This window comes from Lolium rigidum, chromosome 2 (assembly GCF_022539505.1).
Source record: "Lolium rigidum isolate FL_2022 chromosome 2, APGP_CSIRO_Lrig_0.1, whole genome shotgun sequence".
NCBI classification, from domain to species: domain Eukaryota; kingdom Viridiplantae; phylum Streptophyta; class Magnoliopsida; order Poales; family Poaceae; genus Lolium; species Lolium rigidum.
The window spans coordinates 41,771,348-41,790,871 of NC_061509.1; the positions used below are offsets into that span (position 1 = coordinate 41,771,348).

Below are 19,524 nucleotides of genomic sequence, written 5' to 3' on the forward strand. Positions count from 1 at the left end.
TAGGGCATATCTCCTTCACATTTGTCATTGCAAACATATTATCATTTTGTTTAACTTGCAACCAAACTTATATTAGTTATTTTTTTGTTCATATATCGCGTCTTGAAAATACTAACAAATTTGAATCCTCTTATATCCGAGAAAAATACGAAATCACACCCCCCCCCCCCCCCCCCCCCGCACATGGTAATGTGTGGCACTCTTTTGAATTCTAGTGTATATGACTTGGTGCATATGACTTAGTGTATATGTGTGTGCCTTCTAACTAATATATGTATTCTAGATTTATAGAATGTATAGTTGCCTATTCGAGGTAAGTACAAAATTCTAGAATATATGATTCTCCATTGAGGTGCATGTTGTACATATAAAGGTTACAAGGCTATGTTCTTGGATCTTGATTTAGCAAGTCGTGTATATAGGTTCTTTTGTGCTTAACTGAGTCTTATTTTCTCTCCAGCTCAACAATCAACTGTGAGCACATTTATGCTAGTAAAATCCGATTGGCTTATAACAACAAAAATAGTAACAGAATTGTATATCGAATGTGATATACGCACATGACAGATATAAAAAAACATGTACAATTGTATTTTTATGCATTTGTTGTTTTTCTTTTCTTTTTGACACTCAAGACAAAAATAATAATTGTGAGTTGCCCCACCCCTAAGGAGCAAAACCAACTAAATTCACCAAGTTTTGTGTTGTCACATGTTCATATACGGAAATATAGCTATCCCATTAGAAACTATTGCGGCCCAACTCTATTATGTCACTTGACCATGTACACACATTATCTACTCCATACACTTGGTTATGAAAAACAAAAAAAAGCAAATGGCACAAATCAAGGAAGCACAATCGGATAATTGTTTTCCGAGAGTCACTAGCTCTGCAAGAAAATCGTTTTCTTTTTTATGATATATATTTAATTTAATTTCGTGCTGCACACAGATTAATTTATCGAGGAACAACCGTGAAAGGAAAGAAAATGGAGATAGAATAGTTTCCAAGAAAATGGAACATAATAATGAGAAAGTACCCAAAAAGAAGAAGCAGTTGTCTCATTAGAAGCTATTTCTGCGCAACTCAGTTGTATCACTTGAACATGTACACACATTATCTACTCCATACACTTAGTTATGGAAAAGAAAAGATAAGCAAATGGCACAAATCATGAAAGCACAATCAGATAATTGTTTTCCAAAGTCAGTAGCGCTGCAAGAAAATCGTTTTATTTTTTAGATATGTATATTTAATTTAATTTCGTGGTGGAAGAAAAGAAAATGGAGATAGAATTGTTTACAAGCAAATGGAACAAAATAACGAGAAAGTACCGCAAAAATAAAGATGGAGATGCGGGGTATCGATCCCCGTACCTCTCGCATGCTAAGCGAGCGCTCTACCATCTGAGCTACATCCCCCTTGTTGAATTTGAAACAGCTTGAAATTATATATTCGCTAACCTACTAGCTGCCTTTTTACCGATCGGCCTACGTCTCCGCGCCTCCCAAACACAATGGATTCTGCTTCCGCGTCTGCGTCCTCGCCGGAGGCGGAGGAGGACGAGCCCGGCATTGCTCCACCGGCGCGTATGACCACGGTATCGCGCCACTACTTCGGTGGCGCCTCCTCCGAGCACGACCATGCCCTCCGCGTCGACATCGTCGAGGTCCGTCTCGTCTCACCTCCCTCTCGCACACCCGCTTCACCGGTGGATGGTGCTCGTTAATTACACGGCCAAGAGCCACCGCTCCCACCCACTGTTCCGCCACGGCACTCGATCTCGTTCGTAGGACTGGCCGGACGGACTCAGAGGGTGCAGTGCAGCCCAGCTGCTCGGCGAAATGCTGCTGCCACCAGGATTCCAGGGCTAGTGCTAGGATGTCTTTATCTTCCAGTTCTGATGCTATTCTATTGCCATATTGAGTTTCCCTGACAAGCTAAAGCTGCATGAATTTTGGGTGGGCAGAATATTGAAGAGGATTACGGGATGTTCGTCTGGCCGTGCAGCGTCATCCTCGCGGAATACGTCTGGCAGCAGAGGCCGCGGTTCTCCCACTCAAGAGTTGTCGAGGTACTTATCATCTTTATGCAAATCCTGAATTTTACGTCAAACATGAATTGAACTGCATGCCTGTTATGGCCTCTTTGTATTCTTGATGCAGTGTTGTAGGTCTTGAGTCCCGTGTTGTGAAACTTTTGTTTTGGTAGAACAACTAGTTTTCAGCTCTACAGATAAAATATTTCTCTGAAACTGGGTGTCATTGTTCTTATTTTACACTTCTCTGATTGATATCTATGGCTTACAGCTTGGTGCCGGAACCTCGCTACCCGGTTTAGTAGCTGCAAAAGTTGGAGCAGATGTCACGCTGACAGACATTGCACATAATACAGAAGTCAGTAAGCTCAAACCCATCTTGGCGAGACCTAAAATGCAACTGGTGCCATCTTATTCAGTTGTTGATCTCTCAAGACTGACCGCTTTTTGCTTTTGTTGTCAATGACTAGGTACTGAACAACATCAGACAAATATGCGGGCTCAATGATGCCAACTGTAAGGTATGCTTTGATCTGAAGTTGTTTGTTACAGGTTGCATCGTTTGAAAGTAGCTTTACAAGTAGGACATTACTTAACGATGCAGGTGGTAGGACTTACATGGGGAGAATGGGATGAACCTGTATTTGATCTGCACCCTGATATTATTCTCGGAGCCGATGTGCTTTATGATTCAGCGAGTAAGCTACTTATTTACTACTCCACTTGGTTTGCATTCTTGTCACTCTGGCTGACCTACATTAAGTAACATGCGCTTCATCTATTTTGGTAAGAATTTGATGATCTGTTTGCGACGGTTACCTTTCTCTTGGAAAATTCTCCTGGGGCAGTGTTCATTACCACATACCACAACCGGAGGTTTGAAGAAATCGCTCAGCTTGATATGCTGTGATTCCTTCAAAGAAATCTGCTGGGAGTGTTCCCTAATATACCACTTTGATTCTTCTGTGCAGTGGTCATCATTTGATTGAATTCTTGATGGTGAAGTGGGGTTTGAAATGTCTGAAACTCTTGGATGGGTTCTCTTTCCTTCCCTCGTGCAAGGCTGATTCACTACAGGGAAACATTCAGCTAGTTGAGATCGCACTTGAGAAGGCAAAACCTGAATGATCTTTAGGTAATGGGAGTACACTAGCTTCATGTATTTGATTAGATTAAAAAATTGCATGTAATATTCAGAACGGTTCTTTTTTTTTTTCATGTGCTCTAGTCTTAGGGACTTGGCTGACAGAATAACCAACAAGGACATGACAATAAAATGTTTGGGCAATGACGACATGCAACCGTGTACATTAGGTAATTCCAGCAGCTTGCAGAGTCATCCACCATAACCTTAGTCTGGAATGATTTGTTTGGAAGGAAGGAAACATTCTCCCTATTTGGATTTCATCAGGAATTGAACCATGCTATAGCTTAGGCAAGTGAACATACAATCTTTTGTGTAAACTCTGATCCAGTTATAATGACAGATGTGCATTGCTTGTTGGTTCATTGATTGCACCATTGCCTTCTTGAAGTTTCAAACAACAATCAATTTGATCTTCATCTTTTTGTTTTTAGCATAGTTCTTCTCGGATAGTACAATAATATTATGTCAACTTTTTATGCTTTTAATCTGGATTTCTGCTTTGGTAGACCATAGAAACTGTGCTAGTAGTTATATCTAGAAGTATTATGATGTCATAGCTTGCATAGACAAATAGGGGAGTGTTTAACACGAAAAAACGTACTACTCGGGGAGAACTGATGGCAGCGTGTGTTTCTCTAGTGCACTGGGAAAAAAGATGCATTTGTGCCAGTGTACCGTAATATACAAGGAAAACAAAAGGTATGTGAAAGGTATTTTCGTTTATCTTATAGATAAAATACAATTCCCGATGTGTTGTGCTCGGTGACCTGTTAGTTCAGCTAGCCTTACTGGACGATTGCGGTCTCTGAGATTCCAGTTCCTGGAAAGGCTATCTGTTAATTACTCATGCGGATTACACCACAAGGCACCCCCAATTAATCGGTGTGGTTATCTTGGTTGTCTTCCATCAGCATTTTGCATGCATGATGGTGGTCCTGCCACTGCCAGGCCTGCACTCCCGGCACCGCCAGCCCCAACGGACGAGCAGATATGCATATAGTAGGTGAGGTGATTGGGTACAAGAAAGAACCCATGGGGACACCCATTGATCGTGACATTGTTTACATTCATTCACAAGAAGCCCAAGTTGCTTCCTCATGGTACACACTACTTCTGCTTTTTCTGTCCATTTGATTTATGTATCTTATCAATTCTTTATTTTCTTTTTGTACTTGAGGCACAGCAAGTGATGTGGTCTCGAAACTACTACTCTCCCGTGGCAAAGGAGCCGGTGCCATCCATCCGGAAATACCAAAAAGTCTTCTATGAAGCTCCACTTGAAAAGATCAACCATCTTTTCGGTGCTGAGGCCTCCACATCACCCAGTCTCGTCCTTTCGCCTGGAGAAAAAAAGAAGGAACAACGTATGATTGCGCACTTCCTCTCAGAGATCTCGAGGAGAGATACAAGAGCCGTTGACGGTGCAACTCGTAGACGAAGAGCGCACCATTGAGCCGATAGAGAGCACAGTGAAGGTGTGGACCCCTTTTTACGACGAGAATCCCCATCTGACTTGGAGAATCCCACATTAGAGGAGGTGTGTCGCTGCATGTGAAGGTCGAGGTAGCCTGCACACATGTCGCTGGGGGACTTGACCGCCTCAAGACAAACCCCCATGTATAGTGTAGCGTCATGCTGATCTCAAGAATCTCCACACCAAATGCAATGCAGGAAAGGTCCATTGCCATCTCCTCGTGCATTCCAGTTAGGAGCTACTTTACAAGGCGCGGTGGGACCGTCCACTTCTCATAATCGAGCCACCAAGACCTTCCAATGGAAAATCGGATTGACGTCATAAGCAAGGATCCACACCTTTCACTATATACGCCCCTCAAATGGGGTGCCCCTCGTCTATGGGATGGAACCTTAACGCATCTCTTCAAGATTTGAGGGGAAGTGCTTCATCGCATGTGGTTCCTCCACATTCTTCGCGAGCAGGCGGACGAGAATGTGGGGTTTTGGAGGCTTCACCACCGGAACGATGACTGAGATTCCCCGCTGATCTCTTCAGAGAAGACCTTTTGGTACTTAATTGAAGTCATGAGCTTGTTTGTCTCGATAGAGTAGTAGCTTTGAATATTGGCACATAAGGTGATGTGCCTGAAGTAAAAAAAAACAGAGGATTGATAAAGATGCACTAAATCAAACGAAAAACAAAATCCGAAATAGTGCATGCGATGAGGAGGCAAAAATTGGGGTTCTTGTGAATCCCCCACATCGTCACAGTTAGTGGGTGTCAGCATGGCCCTTTCTTCTCCGCAAGGACGGGCAGCGGAGCGTGCACGTCTACATTTGTTGGGGCCGGCGCTGCAGGGGGCGTAGGCTTGACTGCTGGAGTACCGCTCGCCGTGTCCTCCAACACCTCTTATACTAGCTGCTCCACACTGCTTCTCACTTTCACGTGTGGCAGGTCATCGTCAAGTTTGCCCTATTTATAGGCACACGAAGGTAATCGTAAGAGTGTGAACAGAACTACACATCTGAGAGAGCTTAATAACGATGAAAAGAAAGTTACACGGTTACATGACTAATCAAGCGTGCAGGTAGATGATCTAGTCTTCATCCTGCCCCAATGCTCGTGAACTACAAAGAAAACAACAAGCAGACAGATCGAGCAAAGAGAAGGAGACAAGGAGTGCGGCATTGTGCTCCTAGCATCCATGCTATACGGCCAGCAGGTGTAAACGTCACCAGCCGTCAACCAGGTTGCGCTCGTGGAATCGCGGTCTTAAGTATTGAGCATGACGTCGGCCCTTGTTGATCACGACCACACGCCGTCTATGAATGTACCCATGGCCGCATGACTTCTTTTTGATTTCTTGTACTTGCGGCTCATCGATATCCCAAAATAAAACACGTGAGTCATGTACAAGAATACATCGATCAAGGAGAAAAAGTAAGTCATAAAACAAGAGAAGTTACAATCAAATGAATCGTTGCCGCTCCAATTTCCAACAAAATAAAAGTGATTGTTCTTTATTGTTTGTATAAAACTAACATTAATCACCCAAACACTCCCGGTGGCAATACGTGAAACCTATGAAGTTAAGGAGTGAACTATATTATTGGATTTTCTTGACTTATAGTTTCTAAAATATTACATTTTGACATTATTAGAATTTGAGCCAATGGAATTCTTAGGATTGGTAGCCTTTCAGAAAAGTATGCTGATGTCTGAAGTTGTTCTGAATAACGTAACATATTAACAAGTAAAATATTCTATCACACTTAACAAAATTAACCATAAAAACAGTGCTAAGTATTAAGTTACAATGTCATTGGTGATAAGATGTATTGTTTGGTAACAAATACAATTCCAAATGAAGTAACATCTTACAACAAATGTTATGTTACTTTTTCTTATTCTGATGCGTTGTAACTTGAAACATCTTTCATTAAGTCGAGTCCTTTTGGATTCAAGATTTTTTCTAAAAAAAAACATGACTTCACATTATAATTTGTGACACTTACATGCATCACGGTGCGCTTTGATTTATTTTAGTATCCTTAAATATATTGCTAACGATCTCTTAAGCTTGCCATCTAACACCTATCTTGGTTGGAGGGTTCTAGACTATATGGTTGTCCGTCTTAGGTGGAAGTAAACCTGTGATGTTACATCATTTCCACTACATAAGAATTTATACACAATATGATATGTCTACATGATCTATTCTCGGATATTTGGCATTGATATTTTAATGTTTCTATCTTTGTCAAATATATCTTTCATATTTCTGTGGTTTCCACAATCAAAAGGTAAGGAATGTGTTCTCTATACATAGTATCAAAGAATAAATATAACATACACATGAGAATGAAAAAAATGGATTTTAATATTGTGTATTTAGTATATATTGTTCCATATGTATTTTGCATAAACTATACAATACGACCTAGAAAATAATAATGACTTCACCCTAGCCGGCTCAAAACCAACCCAAGTCACCAGAAGTGTATATTCATGTGTTGATTTTCCACATGTCCTATTAAAATCCATGGATACATGATTCCATTATATTAATTGCGCCTATACAACCAATTAAAATCTAAAAATATTCTTCCTAAGTAGTGGGCATCATCCATGATTGCATACTAGGGGGGGTGGGGTGACACCTTTGGCCTCACCTGGAGATTTGAAATATATTATATCTTAGACCTTTTGCCTTGAATCATGATCTATTTTTATTGACTGATACATTACAACGAGTGCAACAACCTGAAGTTCGTATGTTATGTTTTGACAATACTGGTTTCGTTTATTATCATATTGTAATGAATCGGTTAACATCGTACTAGTAATGATTTATTAGGTAATTAAATCTCGCGTATCATAGCTAACATCTTTGATAAAGTAACTCAAGCATGTTCAAGATCTCTCTAGTGTGCTTAGAATATATGCCGTGCAGTTTTAGATTTCATAAATCATAGAGTCATGCGGAACGTTTGGGTTATTTTCCATTTTTTAAGACACTTACAAGTACGAGGAGGGAATGCAGTAGTATGTTGCTGCTAAATAATGATAAGTTGTCTCGATAGCTTCAATGAACTCGACAGATACACAAACGCTATTTTATAAATGGTTATGGGTTTGAAAGTTGAATGCATTATAATTTATTCAGTTTTCCCATATAAGTATATGCATACTGTTTTCTCAAGACAACAATTTCTTGAGTATTAGGGAGCTCAATGTTGGGTTTTGAAATATTTGTAACTTTGGGATGGCTTCTCTTTCCTTCAGTCGTGCAAGGTTGATTCACTTTAGGAAAGACAAAAAAAATTGGTTCATATTAATGATTAGGTGAACTATTGTGTCTAGTGCAAAACTTTCCGCGCCAGGTAGAAGTAGTTTGCTATACAATACACGAGGAGATCAGAATGGGCCTTGCCGTGCGTTGCCATCTCCTCCTGCATTGTAGCAAAATCCTTCTCATCTCAAAAAAAAAAAAAAAAAAAATCCTTCTACTTGGTACGGAGAGTCGCGAGGTCAGCAAGACGCTGTCCATATATGGACGGTTGTTCTTGACGTGAAAGCATCGCAGCGACAATTGTGCAGGCCGCCTTGAGATTTTTAAGGACAGAGCGCACCTACTCTGACGTAGGAGCTGCTTCATAAGCAAGCCACCAAGACCTTGCGGTGGGAGATCAACGTCTCCCAAGTCGGCATGGGTCTTGCCTTCATAAGCAAGGATCCAGACCTTCAGTATGCCATTTATCACCTCAAATGGAGTGCTCCCCGTCTATGGAAATGACAATGCTGTCGAATAAAAGCAAGTATAATGGTGGGTTTGTAGCCTGCTTAGGCGGCACTTTTGCATATGTGGAGGAGAGAATATGAAAAAGTAGGAGTGGGCTGTTATGCAAGAGTCAATTACAAAATATGCGTCTACGCACTTGGTGAGAATAGGAGGTGGACCATTGACCAAAAAAATAGTATATTTATGTAGCTAACTATTGTGTATGTTGATTAAGCTAACTCTAAATAAAATGGCACAATATTTTAGCTAACAACTCACTCTAAGTGGTGTTACTGGCGGAGGGAGTAGGGATGCGCACTTCGATCGTGCCCCTTGAGGCCTTGCCGGTCGAGCACGGCACGGGGCGGCGATATCCTCTGCTAATCCACCCTCCTGACTTGCTCGTTGATCGGATAGGTGGTGCAGCATGAGCCTCCCCGCCCTTGTTTGTGCTTGTTGATCCGATTCGTGATCGTAGCGTCTCAGCTTGGACTCCTTGCTCCAGCCGGACTTCCTCTTTAATTTGTGACACTTTAGATTAATCAGGAAGCGCTCTTGTCCTTTTTTTTTTTTTTTTTTTTTTTTTTGCGAAATCGCTCTGGTCCATTTTAGCATCATTAAGTATTGGTAGCCATCTCTTAAGCTTGTCATCCAACAACTATGCTGATTGGAGGTTCTAGACTATATGGTTTGTCCGCCCCTGTTCGTAAGTGAAGAGTAAAAGTTGATGGTACATGATTGTCCACTAAGGTGTATGTACATAAGGACTTATACACAGTATGATATGTCTACATGATCTATATTTGGCATTGATCTTTTAACATTTTTTTTGGTCAATATATCTTGGCGTCGTATCTTATGCATCCACGCGATTGATGTATCCCTGCATCCGAAACAATTATGACCAGTTGATCCTAATCGTAGCGTTTAGAGATGGTTCGGTGTAATTTTCTGGAAACACGCCCGCTACCTAATTAACTAGCTCTGTAAATTTGCACAGACACCCTTGCCGCACCAGACGCCCGAGCCCACGTTGTACCCCACGATCAAGTGGAGTTGCAGGTTTCGATCTCCACGGCGGCGACCCACAGCAAGACTGCAAGAGACGGAGAAGCCATCGGGCGGCCGGAACTTAGACGAGCACAGGATCCCGTCACTTGTTGGATTTGGCCCGATCTTCTAGCGCGCCTCTCGCCCAGGCGAGGTACGTACTTCCAGCTGATTCAATCTCGTTCTGATACATAATCGGCGAGGTAATCCCATGTCTAAACTTTAAAGCTATCTTATATAGCGACTAGCAAAAGCTAGCTAGCTACCCACGGGAACCTTATTGATTAGAATTCCCTATATATTGTATAGGGAGTCTGGGACTATCATGTGCTTAATTCAAACAGCAGCCACAGACATACACTGACCTGCATAAGCAGATTGAAATGCTTCAGTAGTAATTTATCAACTGAATAAAACTTTATAAATGCTTCAGCAGTAATTTATCAACTGAAATAAAACTTTATGAATTGCTTCAGTAGTATATTATCAACCGAAATTTTATGAATATTGTACAGTATTTACCAACATAAATAGAACTTTATGAATATAATATTTGTGCAGCTATGGAATCTGGCAACATATTGCATATGCAAATGAATGGAGAAATATTTCGCACAGCCATAAAGAAAACAAGTGTTCCTCTCTCTGTAAGTCAATTGCTTTCACTCACCATGGATATATTCAGTTCAATTATTTTAAAATGAATATGCTTACTTATTCATTGTTTTATGTTGAAGTGTTCGTCTTTTACACCTGAATGTGAAGATAATTTGAAGGCTAAAGTAGGGATGACATTTGAGGGACTAGAGGCTGTGGAGAAGTTCTACAAGTACTATGCACATGAATCTGGTTTTGGAGTTCGTGTTGGACAGCCGAAGAAGTTAGACAATGAGGTAGTTCGCACTAAACGATACATGTGTAACAGGGAATGATTCAAGTCGGAGAAGGCTGTTTGGTATACACAATGCTTTTATGTATGTAATGGATTAGAATTTTTTTTGTCCAGCTGTTTATCTTAGGGTGAGCAGATTCAATGTATTTCGATTTTTCTATCAGGTTTTGAAGCACCTCATATGTTCCAAAGTCCCATAAAAATAACAGCTCTGAAAAATAACAACTTGCCTCATTTGCAGCAGCTTTATCAGCACACCGAGCCTCCCGAATAGTACACCTCTCTGCTTTAGAAGGTTTTTGCTTTTGCGAAATGGAGGCTGGAGCACCTTTGGAGGAAGGCGTGGAGGTAGCCACCGTTTAGGAAACCAAGGACTGCAGCCTTTAGTGCGTGTATCAGCCAAATCTCCCTCGTTTGCTTCTAAAAGAATAGAAAAGAAAATTATAAAATCAGAAATTATATACAACCTTAATTTTCATGATAGAAGCAAGCTTGAGAAGCAACAACTACTCAAACCGCACCATTGAGAAGTAACGACCTACCAGGTTCATGACGTTAGTTCTACAAGTCGCTCACAACTGGACACCATTCACCATTGGCGTAGGCAGAACTATTCATGGGTATGCAATGCATACCCAATATGTTTTCCAAAAAAAAATCAGTATATATGCTCTCCCGTGACCACACTTATCAACCTGGGCCTAAAAAACGAATTTTGCTGTCTCTCGGGATGCCTAGCCTCACCAAGTCACCGTGGCCTTTTAATTTTATGCCTCGTGTGCTGGGTCTTTGGAACGGAACAGCCAAGGCAACTAAACTGGGACAGACGTATTGCCTTCCATCATGGCTTGCGAATCAGGGATCAGGCGATTGCGTCGCCAACTCGCCATCTCGCCGATCGCCGGGCGCCGCCGGCCGGCGCGCCTTGCAGTTGTGCCCCTGCCGGCTGCCGCATCCGGTGAGTTATCTTCCCCTATTCTGCTTGGTTACTTTTATTGAGCGTGAGTTCTTCTTGCAAGTAAAGGACGATGACATTATTGCCCGCTTTCAGAAAGGAGATCGTAGAGTTAAATAATAAATTTGCTTTGTTCCAATGTAATTGAATTATTCGAAAAGTTGTCACTGTGATGAACAAGTTGTAGTTTCCTTCTTATTGCAAACCTATATATACAGTATATTGTAAGACTTTTTTGACTTCGAATACCCAATATGAAAATCCTAGCTCCGCCACTGCCATTCACACTTGTAACCTGACATCTTAAACCCAAGAAAGTAGAGGGTTCACAGCTGCACAGGCTATGCAGTATCACATGACCATCAAAGGTAACAATGCATATGGGCAATGGATTAATCAAAATAATGGGAACACAAAGTCTGATTATATTCTAATTTATATAGAAACCTTCCATGTGAGGTTTCCTGTCACATATCCTTCATTTCTCTGTTGAAAATTCAGAACTTCTTGTCCGGATTCAGAATCTTAAACATGACCATGGTTATGTTGTCCGATAATTTTATCCACATATCAAATTCTATCACAACTACCAGCATGTTAGATAGCAGCAGGCTAGGATACGTACTGAATAAAAAATAACATATAGGTGAGTCCAGATCTTCTCATCATTCAAAAGGAGAACTTTATTTATACACAGAACGAATGTGTTTACAATCAGTTACAACAACATACATCACCAGTGCCCTTGTTTCTAATATAACTCCCAACTTCAGCAAGTACATCACACGATAAACTTATTTCTATGTACATGACACATTATCTAGAGTCAATGCCCTTTTCTGGATCGATGACACCACGGAAGCACAAGCAAACTCAAGAATTACTGGGCTATTTGTCAAGCCAGACCAAGTTGTAAACTGTCCAGGGAGAAATAAATCCATCCAGAAATCTGTTGTAATAAACCATCTAGCAATTCATTGCCTCCGTCCGTGTCGGAACAGTATTCTAGAACTCAACTAGTAAAGACCATCACCTGACCAACATGATTCATCACAATCTGCAATTGAATTGGTATGAAAATTCAGTTAAATTGCAAACACATGTAAAGGGAATTTCGTAAGCAATTTCAGATCATCACCTGCAGTACCGATGTGATGCTGCCGGGTCTGCAGTCGAGCTCGGCGACATGGTGAGCACCCTCCACCGGATAAGCCTCGCCTTGCTGCCTTCCATGTCAGTGGCGCCCCTCAACTCCTCTAGCAGCAGCAGCAGCAGCTCGCCATCGCTGGAGGTGAAGCCGAGGAGATTGCAGGGCATGTCGAAGGAGGCGCTAGCGGAGGGTCTTCAGATCATGTCGAAGGAGGCAGCGGCCTGCAAGCCGCGCAAGCGGAAGAAACTGAGGACGGCGGCCACCGTGGTCTCCTCGCCCAGTCGCCCTGGTCGACAGAGGGGAAAACGAGCTATGAGCCCTAGATTGGATGCACGGATGCGGACTCACAGGTGGATACTGGTTTCAAAGATTAGGAGGCTAAGGGTTTTTTTACAAAATTATACGTGGTTAAATCCTAAAGCGGGCGTGTAACTGCAAAATTTCTTTTGACTCGACGTGAGGCGCAGGATTTTGATCCTTCGACTGAGATTAGGAGGATGCACGGATTCACAGAAGAGCTGGATTCATAAGATACGAATACACGTGAAAAAACACAATCGTGCATTGGTTGTTTATTCAGTGGTTGCAGCATTGCCTTGTTGAATTCCAAATATTAGTACCACTTTATCTTCATACTTTTTGTTTCTATGTAGTTCTTCTTGATTAGTATACCAATCGATTTTGAAATCTTGATGTTGCTTTGATAGACCATAGATAAGTTATCACATCACATTTCCTATGGAAGTATCGTCATGTCATAGCATGTATATAAGAAGCAATCAATGAAAACAAAAAGGGAGAAAAACATAACTTACTGGGTGTGTTTGGTTGAGCTTTTAGAATCAACTTCACGGCTACAACCGCAAAATCTGAACCAAACGGATTTTTTGGACGCGCTTTTCCAAAAGCGGCAGCTTCCCATAGGTACAAATCAGACAGTCTCTCGCAGCGAGGCCGACCCGGGAGATTTTATAATTTGCCACGCTTTAGTTAGGTTCTTTATAATATGCCACACATTACTTGATCTTCTACTATTTGCCACATATTACATCAATTCCTTGCTAATTTGCCCTTTTCCTCTCTTTACAGATTTATTCATTTTTTAAACTCCAAAATACACAGCTAAATACAGTACCTTGGTACCACTTGGCAAACGTATCAGATCTGATTGATCGATCAACCTTCGGCATCAGAGGAAAAAACAGAGTATCTCGAGAAACAGCTGGGCTGGAGTGCCGCCACCGCACGGATATAGCACGCACGGCAACCTTCCTCCCAGCGGCGACCACGTACAACACGCTCACCATGACGGCGGAGGAGATGCCCTCCTCGACGCAGATTAAATCTCCCTGCCTTACACAGCTAATGTCTACAAGGCATCGCTCATATTGGTCTTCATGAGGGAGGGCATAATTGCAAGGCTCGTCACCAAGTACAGAATATAGAGGGGCCAATTCAATTCATGTCTAGTATAGTTTTCATAGTGAAAACTGAATCTGCCACTACTATCATACTTTAGCTCTCATCGATTAATCATGGCTTGACCCTGAGGTGTATCAGTATTGGAGATTCTATAATTTTTAGATGGGTGGAGATTAACAGGAGACTGCAGTTGCTAATCAGTTTGGGCAAGGTGGGTTGTGCAATCTGTTATATGTTGCAGCACGTTCTTACCTTCTCGAACTCATTAACCTTCTCCATGGTTACCGCTCATGGCTCCGCTACTCATGGTCCGGTCACTGCCGCCGCCGCCGACGATCCCGCCCAGGTCCTCTCTGCATATTGTCTTCAGTATTTTTTGTCCCCTGCTGCAGGGGAACGAGCAACCTGGGGATTGATCCATAGACTCGGCCTGGTTTGGTTCAGCCAGGTATATTTGCCACAGGGTAATGTATTTAGCAGTGTATTTTGGAGTTTAAAAAATGAATAAATATGTAAAGAGAGGAAAAGGGCAAATTAGCAAGGAATTGATGTAATGTGTGGCAAATAGTAGAAGATCAAGTAATGTGTGGCAAATTATAAAAAACCTAACTAAAGCGTGGCAAATTATAAAATCTCCCGGCCGACCCAGCTTCCATCGCGGTAGCTTTTCAAAACTAGACGATAATTACTCACTGCCATTGATAAGTTGTACCGTTTCGTTCCCGAAACATAACGAAACAGAGCGAAGCTGGACGATCCGCGTATATCGACCATCTTCTCGAAAGAAAAGTCTGCGGGCCATCGGCCGTCCCGCCGGCGGCGATTGCCTCGTCCGGCCGTCAGGCCCCGACCCAACCTTGCCCCATCTCACTCCAGAGTCCCGACGCTAATCCACCAAGCAGCCCGATCCCCCAGACGTCTGTCTCCCGACGCGAACACTGTCCCCAATTGGCCGACGGGGACTTCCATCTCACACCTGACGCGAAGAGACGCCCGGAGGTAGTTGCTCCTCTCCCTAATCTCTGGTCTCTCCCTCTCTCATGCGCAGATTGTCTTCTCCCATTAATTGGTCCGGTAAGTTCTTGGTTAAAAATATCCCATTGATTTATCCCCTTTGTCCTTGGCTCTCATTGCTGATGTTGAAACGTGTGAAGATGATCTGCCCATGAGAGAGGAAGAGACCAGAGACCATTAATTGGTCCGATCTGTTCTTCGTTGCAAATATCCCACTGATTATCCCCTCTGTCTCAGTTAATACGTATGTTCAAACCTGTGTAAAATTGATAGAAGAAGGTGTGATGTTAATTTCTCTTGCTTCTACTGATATTGATTTCTATTACTTCGGTCTTATTTTCTATTGCTTTTGCTGATATTAATTTGTACAAGAACATTTGTTGTAAACATGTATAAAATTACTAGAAGACCAATGTGTTATAGCCCTGTATAAAACATGTATATTTTCATTACATTTGCTGCCATTATTTTCCTATGCTCACTTCATGTTTACTTTTAGGAAAATACTATCTTGTTGACTCGGGTTATCCAAACCGAATTGGATACATTGCTCCTTTCAAAGGGAGTACATACCATCTACCGGAGTTTCGTCTTCGCCGTGGGCGTGCACTGCAAGGAAAATATGAGATATTTAATTTCTTCCATTCGTCTCTTCGCAATGTAATTGAGCGTACATTTGGAGTCTTGAAGCAAAAGTGGCGTATATTGAAGGTAATGCCAAGTTTCTCACCTCGTACACAAAAGTATATCATTCTTGCTTGCATGGCATTGCATAATTTTATCCGTGATAGCAAATTGCGTGATCGGAAGTTTGATAAGTGTGATGAAGATGAGGATTATCTACCTCACGTGCAGCACCACAAACACAAGGGGATGATCAGCCGGAAGTGGATAATGATGAATCAATGAACGATATTCGAAGTAGGATCGCTGATGCTTTACTTATCGCGAGAGAGGAATAGAATATCTATGTTGATGGTGAACATTATTATGTGAACCATGTCTTTTGCGTGCTCGTTTATCTTTTGTAACTATCTGAGGACACAACTTTATATTCATATTATCTACATGTATGGATCATTATGAAAAATACAAATATTCTCCCGAAATGGCGATTTACATATCAATTAGTGCACATATCGATGTTTTCCGATCAATTCGCATATACAGTTTCACTGGTCTCAGGGGCAATACAGACATTTCTAACCAAACCCACAATTCACAGTTGCTACAACCAAACAACTTCCAGATAATCCACAGTTGACAGGTCACAGCACAACCAAACACACCCAAAGTTGCAAACTATTGAGCCTCCAAATTCCTACACAAATTTAGTGAACCTCGTTCATTATTCGTATCAAACTAATATTCCTTTTCTCAAAGAAGAAAAAAGACCAACATCCATTTCTCAAACATTGCCTGTTGGGAGGCGATAAAATTGTACAGTAAAGAGTCAAATACATAAGCTTTTATGAGCTTCAAATGATTACGAATTCAAAGCTAGCTTTGCACTTGGATAGAATATGAAGTGTTTGTGAGTATCAGTAACTAATTAAGGTACAATCAAAGTAGTCTAGAAAAAGCCCACAGACTCCCTCCCTGGCAACTATATGAGGCTTCAACTGCACTTGCATATCATCGCTGGTAAAGATTCATTTATCTGGATTTGGCTCTCAAATTCCGAAGAAAATAAATGGCATCACGAGATCAAGCCAATGGTCTTGAGATCTGAGCACCAGCTCCAAATTGAGAAAACAATACACAATTGGCAGTCATGCTCTGCAAGCATAAAAATGAATCAGAAGTCCAGAAGCACGCTCGTCCAAGGCCATTGCTGTCGCTTGTCAAGAAACCAAAAGGGTCTAAAATTGCCACGAATACCTTTTGGTGTCAGCAGATTCCTCTCAAGTTCTTGTAGTCCTCGAAACTAAGAAATTTATCCTTAATTTTGAGCCAGTCAGCTGGTTTCGGCATGAAAATTGCTATGTATCCTTCTCTGTCAGCCTATAAGTGGAAAGGAAAAGGGTGCTGGTCAAACTACGGTAAACATCAACAAGCCAAGGAAGAAACTGAAATTTTTGGCAAATGTGTGGGCAAAACATTTCGGGATATCATTATGAGAGAGTAGGCGTGTGTATCTTGTGTTGCCATTTGGCTGTAACACGCGTGGGCTGTGGCCCTGGCAATTTGTCCTAAATTTTCTCCTTGCCTACATAACAAATCACGTCTTTCGCCTCGTTTCAAAAAAAAAGGGAATACAGTAAACAAAGCAAACTAATGTGCACAATCAGAATGTTATATAAATAAAGGCAAACATCTCATAATCCACAGAGTTTAATTCACATGCAAGGTTTCGTGCGCACTTATGGGCAAAACATGACATGCTTCAACATTAGTAATGTAAATATAATATACATATAAAGTGCAAGTTTATCCGTGTTGAACTAAAATTCTCAAGTTTGAACTCATTTTTCGGTGCCAGGGAACGATACCAACATTGAGTTTAGACTTTATAGAATAAAACTAAGTCAAACATTTCAGGTGTGCAAGGACAAGAAGGTCACACCAGATAACTATCTTCAGTAAGAGACAATTGGTACCAATTAAAAAAATATAGGTGGTTCAATTTGTGTATGTAGGCCAGACAATTGTTATAATATTGCTACAGACAAGCCACACCAATAGCAAAGCAACCAAATCATCCTTCTCATTTACTTACAGAGGTATTAAGCAGATTGGGTTGTTTGATCAATCTGTCATTGACCTCCAGAAGTGAACCTTTCACGCAACACCTGTGAAAGTTTAACATGAACAGCACTTCAGTGTAAAATAAAGTGTCATCGAGCATAATGAATTGGGAGATATAGCGGACCAACCTCACCACAAAAGATTTATCAGCTGCGCCTACTTTACACAACACTGAATTTTCTTGCAAATGTTGTGCATTCTGTAGCAGGAAACATACATCAAATGATTCTGCCAATTAATTAATCAAACAGAGAGCATATGTCTAGTCCAATCACCCTTTTTCGTTTCCCAGTGACTTTTATCTCACTGCGATCTGTCTTCCCAACATTGAAGTCAACAGCGGTTATCCCCCCTTCCTCTTTCAGTGCAGCATGGGCTGGAGCCAAACCAACCACACACAACCTAAAATTTTGAGGAAAAGAAGAAACCAGAGAGAGTAAAGGTCCTGCCTGTTCACCAATGTCAATATGCGCCAAGTATAAGAATAATGATTGGCACTTGGCGACTAGACTTGCATCAGAAATAAGTGACAGCAGAACGATGTAATCTGTCAAAGATTAAAGATCACTACAGTGAAATTCATGCATACATTAAATCATCTTTGTCTACTACCTGGAAATAATCACTAGCATCAGATCCAACTAGTGAATATGCAAAGTTCACCAAAAGACCATTTATTGCCGACAATTCTGAGAAAGCCAACATTGAAAATTTTAAAACCTACCCGTTTGGATGGCGGTAGACGTACTGATCGTGTCCTGGGTTGAGATAATCTGCCAAGAAAATAAGCAGAGATGAATTTGACGACTTGAAGTAGAGTTCTTGAAACCAGTTTAAACATGTTGGTTAAATTGGACATCACTCCCTCCCTTCTGAAATAGTCTACATGCTAGCTCCAAAATTTGTTCTGAAATAATCTACATTCTAGCTTTTAATCAACAACAACACTAAATTTGCATTGGTTGTTCACATATCTAAGTAGTACTAATAAATAATTCACTAATTTATCTTATTTTTTCTAGAACATAGACTAAATCAGAACGGAGGGAGTGGGTTAGTTTTTCCAACAATTTGTTAAACAGCACCAGAATGCAAAGTGTGCATACACAGGGACACGAAATATCATGTAAAGATTTTTTTTGCGGGGCATGTAAAGCTTTATTTAGGAAAGAAAGAACATCACACATTTGGTGGAGATGAATAAATTCCTTGTTAAATAACACTTAACAACAACCGTGTCAACCATGTAACCAGTCCATGCCCAAATAACAGTTCAACATATGCACAAACAGTCAGGCAATACACACTACAGAGAGACTAAATCAAACACCTCTTCCAGAGATCAAATGCTACCAAGAGCTCAAAATCCACTAGTTCTAGGTTCATCATTTGGAGGAGTAGTGAAGTTAGGAGTGTTCTCTTTTACCCGCGACGAAGTAGCGCGCGAAGTTGGCCTCGACGGCGGAGGGCGGAGTCGCCGGGAGGCTCCCGGCGTCCGGGGCGATGAGGGCCCGCGTCTCCTCGTCGAACGAGGCTGCCCCACGTGGCGCCAGATCGTTGACCGGGGTCGCGCATACCGTTGCGTCTTCTCCCTCCATTCGAGCTTCTAGGTCAGCCGTCCGGCGGCCGCGGCGCGAGGTGGAGGAGATGGAGTCCGGTGGCGGGCGGCGGCGCGGTTTGTGCGCGCGTGGCGTGGGTGGCTGCTGGAGGAGTCGCAGTGATCGTGTGGGCTTGGGTTTGTAGGCCACCCTTTCGTGTCAACGACAGGTGGGCTGATATGGGCCGGTCCGACGGCATGGGCTTTGAAGCTGGACGAAGTCCTTAAAAAAAAGTATTCTGCTCGTCAATTGGTGCAAAGAAGAAAAAAA

At 41.7% G+C, this 19,524-nt stretch overlaps 2 protein-coding genes, 1 long non-coding RNA gene and 1 other non-coding gene across 4 annotated transcripts; 1 reads left to right on the forward strand and 3 right to left on the reverse strand.

Annotated features, from left to right (window-relative positions):
* Positions 1-1,351: 1,351 nt before the first annotated feature.
* Positions 1,352-1,424, reverse strand: TRNAA-AGC. The gene has a single exon. It is a non-coding gene; the product is annotated as a tRNA-Ala (tRNA).
* A 107-nt stretch (positions 1,425-1,531) lies between these two features.
* Positions 1,532-3,530, forward strand: LOC124686311 (probable methyltransferase-like protein 23). Its single transcript, XM_047220280.1, has 7 exons — positions 1,532-1,672; positions 1,973-2,077; positions 2,313-2,399; positions 2,512-2,562; positions 2,646-2,739; positions 2,833-2,917; positions 3,013-3,530. Exons 1-7 carry the CDS (start codon positions 1,595-1,597, stop codon positions 3,167-3,169), a joined length of 657 nt encoding a protein of 218 aa, XP_047076236.1. The 5' UTR covers positions 1,532-1,594; the 3' UTR covers positions 3,170-3,530.
* An 8,457-nt stretch (positions 3,531-11,987) lies between these two features.
* LOC124686312 lies at positions 11,988-12,745 on the reverse strand. The gene is made up of 2 exons (XR_006997786.1): positions 12,461-12,745; positions 11,988-12,379 (listed from the first exon to the last, which is right to left on the reverse strand). It is a non-coding gene; the product is annotated as an uncharacterized LOC124686312 (long non-coding RNA).
* Positions 12,746-16,308: 3,563 nt separating this feature from the next.
* LOC124689592 (protein Abitram-like) lies at positions 16,309-19,254 on the reverse strand. The gene is made up of 7 exons (XM_047223097.1): positions 19,083-19,254; positions 18,381-18,429; positions 17,932-18,058; positions 17,785-17,855; positions 17,628-17,700; positions 16,790-16,912; positions 16,309-16,687 (listed from the first exon to the last, which is right to left on the reverse strand). The coding sequence occupies exons 1-6, from the start codon at positions 19,252-19,254 to the stop codon at positions 16,799-16,801; spliced, it is 606 nt and encodes a 201-aa protein (XP_047079053.1). The 3' UTR covers positions 16,309-16,687; positions 16,790-16,798.
* Positions 19,255-19,524: the final 270 nt, after the last annotated feature.

Bases quoted from the DNA above. Each gene is read 5' to 3' on its own strand.
- LOC124689592 (XM_047223097.1), bottom strand. From the start codon at position 19,254: ATGGAGGGAGAAGACGCAACGGTATGCGCGACCCCGGTCAACGATCTG. The intron at 18,430-19,082 runs GTAAAAGAGAAC...TTTTCTTGGCAG, and splicing joins CGCGCGCTACTTCGTCGCGG to ATTATCTCAACCCAGGACAC. The intron at 16,913-17,627 runs GTAAGTAAATGA...TTCCACTTATAG, and splicing joins CCAATCTGCTTAATACCTCT to GCTGACAGAGAAGGATACAT.
- LOC124686311 (XM_047220280.1), top strand. From the start codon at position 1,595: ATGACCACGGTATCGCGCCACTACTTCGGTGGCGCCTCCTCCGAGCAC. The intron at 2,563-2,645 runs GTATGCTTTGAT...TTAACGATGCAG, and splicing joins TCAATGATGCCAACTGTAAG to GTGGTAGGACTTACATGGGG. The intron at 2,740-2,832 runs GTAAGCTACTTA...TATTTTGGTAAG, and splicing joins TGTGCTTTATGATTCAGCGA to AATTTGATGATCTGTTTGCG.